At 40.5% G+C, this 4,766-nt stretch overlaps 2 protein-coding genes across 3 annotated transcripts in view; both read right to left on the reverse strand.

Annotated features, from left to right (window-relative positions):
• The window catches only part of LOC107090620 (histone H2A-like), a 665,777-nt gene that overhangs the window by 208,164 nt on the left and 452,847 nt on the right, over positions 1-4,766 (reverse strand). The window lies entirely within an intron of this gene.
• The window catches only part of trhde (thyrotropin-releasing hormone degrading enzyme), a 249,933-nt gene that overhangs the window by 46,156 nt on the left and 199,011 nt on the right, over positions 1-4,766 (reverse strand). The window contains exon 11 of the mRNA XM_015384105.1: positions 2,649-2,737. Coding sequence (XP_015239591.1) covers positions 2,649-2,737 — 89 coding nt within the window. The remainder of the gene's footprint in view (positions 1-2,648; positions 2,738-4,766) is intronic.

Here is a 4,766-nt window from a genome sequence, read left to right on the forward strand (position 1 = left end):
TGCCTCTTAACCTGGACTGTAGTCACACGGGGGTTGGTGCAGATGTCCTCAGTGGAGGAGGAGGAGGGGAGGGTGGTGGTGGAGAGGTGCTGTACAGGAGAAGGCTGGGGGGAGGGTTGAGCCATTTGGGACAGTGTGAGTGTGTGGGGGGCTGGAGGTGTCAGAGGGGTGGCAGGAGGTGAGCTAAACCTGTTAAAAAACTGGTTGAACTGGTTCGCTCTATCCAGGCTCCCAGGTGTCTGCCTGTCCTTCCCCTTCATCCCCGTGATGTACTTCATTCCAGCCCACACGCCCACACGTCCCTCACACAAAGGTGGACGTGGAACACTCCTTCTAGGACTATCTGTTAGGTTTCTGTTTCTGTTATGTTTTTCTTTTGAGTATTCAGTCTTACTTTTCTCCTTGATTTCTAGTGTTTAGTTTTCTTTTCACCATGTTTTATAGTCCTAGTTATTTGATTGTCATTTTGTTGTTATTTCCAGTCTTCCAGGTTTCTATTTGTTGCTCTCTGCTGCCCTCTTATGTTCTCCTTCTTCCCTAGCTCTTTCCCTCTCTTGTTCTTTGCACACCTGCTCCCAGTTTCCTCATTAGCCCCCTCTCTGTCTTAGTCTCCTTTAAAAAGCCCTCTCTGTTCAGTTCCCCTTTGCTGGGTCCTCGTCAAACACTGTCTACATGCTCCAACTCCTTCTCTCTGGGCCTTCCTCATCATGTTTGTGATTCCACTGATGTCCCCATGGTTTCTGGTACGTTAGACTTGTTTTCATGTTTTTGATTTTTTGATTTTTGGACTTCTGGTTTCATGTTTGTTTGGACTTTGTTTTCCTTTTGGATTTTTGGATAACCAGCCTCTGATTTCTGTCAAGTCATTATTAAATCCACAACAGATTCACCTCTGCCTCTCTGCCTATGCTTTGGGTCAACTCACCATAGTCAAATCCTGACACTATCTATTAATTACATTCCCTACTTCTCTATCTTCCATTTCACTTTAAATAAGCATGTTTCTTTGTCTTCTAGTCTTCCATTGGTTTTGCGACGCACATATTTACAAAAGTTCAGAGTTGTAAAATCCTGAAAGTATCTCTCTGCAAAAACTTGCCTTTTGCCTCACTCCAGGTTATAGCTTACATAGGGAGTAAACAGGCCTTAACAGTTAACCTGCGAAATAATGTCTTAGACAACTTTTTCTCTTTTGGTACTTTGTCAAAGCATCAAAGCGTCTGACCCTGGGCTAAAGTTTTTCCTCTTGCAAACAGTCTCTTGCTAGCTGGACGTACCATTGGCATTTTGGTCCGACAGCCTTAAAACGCACCAGTCCAGCAGCAGCTGCCTCATCTACACTCAGCTTCTACACTCTGAGCATGGCTGATAAAACAATGCAGCAGAGATGCAGGAATCAGCAGTAATATTGTAGGAAGTAGTTTTGCTCCGATACCGACACCAGTATTGAGCGGGGCCCCAATCCAGCACTAAAATGGTGGTATCAGTATCGGCGAGTACCAACAAAATAGGGCATCGATACCTTTTTGAGAGCCAAGAGTTTATTCAACTATTGTCACCCATTCCAGGTAGGCAATAAAAAGTTTTCCTGGATTCACTTTGTATTAGTCTTTTTCCTGCTTCACAAAGGTAGGCAGCAGCTTGACAAAGCCATGATGGCAATTATTTTACATCCAAGTAGGATGCAGTTCTTTATATATACACACACATCCATTTCAAACAGATGGTATCGGTATTGGCCAATACACAGCCAGGTATCGGGTATCTGGGCCATAAAAAGGCATTGGAGCAACACTAGTAGGAAGTCTGTATATTGTGCTGAAATCAGGTTTAAAGCTGATTCAAAAAGACCAAGCTGTTGGTCTGAGTCTGTCTCTCCTCCTCTAACTCCCCATGTTGTCCTTGCTTCTTTACATTCCTGTCAGATCCGTGATGTGGAAATTACCCTCGTCAGGCTTTAACAACACAACCAGAGTGGTTCTCAAGTTGGGTGAAAAAAAAACAAGTGTTTTATTATTGGAGGAGAGAAACAGCAGGAGCTAGTTCTTTTTCCACCAATAATAACAACCAAGCAGTTTGATTCAAAAAAAGAATGAACTTTATTCACCAAAATAGAACCCCTGGAGGCTTTTCTTCAGAAAAACAATAATAAAAGAAAACAACAAGGGATTTTTTGTTTTGTTTTGGTTTTTCATAGTTAAGAAGAGCAGGGTTGATTAATCCAAGCTTACAAATGATTGATCAAATCTTTTCACCAGAAATGACCTCTTAGAAGAAGGGAAAGAATAATCCTTTCAAAGGAACAGAAGTAACTCGCTTTTAAAAGAACATGAAAGGAAAAAAAGCCATCAGGATTTTTCTTTTGAAATACAAAGCAAGAGCCAAATCTAAGGAGGCATAACGATGTTTATTCCCACCACCTACAGAGCAACAAAGCCAACCTGTGAACTCCAGCTTTAATACTCCATTAAAAGCAGCTCGCATGTGCAGAGCTCAGCAGATAATTAATTTGAGATCCTGAGCTGGTTTGATCCGCAAGCAGATCCTCCCCAGGAAACAGCCTGTCAGCTCAGAGGAACAAGATCATTTACACATGAGTAGAAATAAACTTCCAGAGATGTCGGCCGGCGTCTCCGGCGCTACCTCACCTGTCCTGTTGTTGATCCAAATGAGGCTCTCCAAGCAGACAGTGGAGCTGTTTCCCACAGCGACGGTCAATGGGACCTGCCACTGTAAACTGCAAAAAGAGAGAAGGATGTTAGTGATGGTCAGTGGGATTAGATTGGGTTTTATTGCCTCGGTTATCGGAGGAAGCAGCGTTAGAAGCAGAGTGAGCTTCATCAGTCAGCTGGAAATGAGGCGAGTGACACTCAGAGGCAGCGTTAGGGTGTAAAAGCTGCAGCAGGCAGCGGATATCACTCAGGGGGAAAACTACTGATGATCCGCGTCTCTTTCGGGAAATCTGAGGAGTAAAAAAATTAGCTAAATATTTTCACAGCTTCTTAGCAAATCACTTAAACTTTAAAACTCCATTACTGAACTACAGCTAATTAGAGCTGAATCGATCTTAAACCCACCTAACTGTATTGAAGAGTTTGTTTGAGTGTTAAGTGTTAAATCAGAAATTCAACAAGAAGAAAAAAAAAACTACAATCTAAATACTAAAATAAACTGAATAGGTAATGAGTTGTGTTGGATTTGGAGGCACTGGAGTAAAGAGTGTTTTAAATAAATAGAAAATCCTTGTTTGATGCTGTAACCTAACAAAGCATGAAGAACTTTGGGAGGTATAAATATGTTTGTACGGCCCTGTAGAAAAATCAGGTCAACTATTTTGTTTTTGTGCAGGTGAATTAGACTACTGATACGTGAAAAAAATAATTTTCTATCTAAAATTGGATCCACAGAGATGAAAACAAAGGAGCATTTAGTGGATCTTTGCCTCAGTGCCTCTCACAAAGTGGTAATTATGTTGAAGGCTGTTTATGAAAATGGGAGATCCTAAGCGTCACTTCTGTTATTGAAAATTGACAGATTAGACTTTGACTGTAATTTGTTTAGCACATATTTTGTTTTTACTTGAAAGGATATGCTTAAAAAAAAGAAAAAGAAACTACTGAGTATAAAAAGTTTAATCCAAATTGTATAAATTCATTCCATCTACTGTATTAGTTTTTGAGAAAATTTTTTATTTCTAGACTAAAAGACGGTACTTTTTCACAAGCTTTGAACATTGTGTCTACTTATGAATTATTATGGGCTGACGAGCTACATGCCAGCAAAACGTTTATCCAGGTGGCAGTAGACCAATAAAAAATGTTAAAATCAAATTGAGGAAATTCACATTTAATACCTCAGATCATTATTTTGCTGGTTCATGCAAACACCTTCATAAAAAAAAATACAAAAGCATAAAAGCTTTTAAGTTGAAGGCGATCCATCTGGCTGATTTACATCAGTGAATTGATGGTGCAATAGAACCGATTTGATGCAAAAACACCACAGAAGCTTTTAGAAGTAAGAAAAGCAGGTATCCTTTAAATAAAAATAATTATTAAAGAATGGGTGAAAACACAGAAAGCCAACAGCCGAAGTGTTTTAACAGTGTTGATCCAACTGAAAGCTAAATTAAAATATAAGATTAATATCATAGAGGGGGACCCTAAAGGTGTTTCAGATTCATGCGATGAAAAAAGGTCTATTCATCAGGGATGTAAAGATTGTGTCTGAAACTCTCCACCAAAAATGAAAAAAAAAAATTCATTCAAACAAAGGCAGCAGAGAATTCAGTCTGACAAAACAAAATCATCTTTATTTGACCTGCCTATGATGTGGGGCCCATCATAAACCCGTCCAGGCAAACACACTTGGGGCAACCATGGAAACTGAGGACAACATTAGTTGAGTGCCAGTTGGGTTGGGTTGCCCAAATGGGCCCAAAGTATTAGCCCTGGTATCCCCCATTTGGGCCACACATTCAAAGGTGAAGAGTCCACAATGCCTAAAACAACGACCTGTCTTTGTTTGGTAAAGTGTAAATGGCCTGTACTTAGTGCTTTTTCAAGTCAGGAGACTTAGGCCCCGTCCACACGAAGTCAAAACGAACACAAAACGCTAATATTTTACAGAACGTTTGTCGTAAAGACGGAGACGTAAAATAAATGTGATCAACCACACAAATGCATGAAAACGCTGCAAAATGTATGCCAGGCCTGTAAGTGGCGCTGTGGTGCCAAAGCAAAAATAGGCGAAAACAGGCAACGAAA

This window comes from Cyprinodon variegatus, unplaced genomic scaffold, assembly GCF_000732505.1.
Source record: "Cyprinodon variegatus isolate N-32 unplaced genomic scaffold, C_variegatus-1.0 Scaffold303, whole genome shotgun sequence".
Classification (NCBI taxonomy): domain Eukaryota; kingdom Metazoa; phylum Chordata; class Actinopteri; order Cyprinodontiformes; family Cyprinodontidae; genus Cyprinodon; species Cyprinodon variegatus.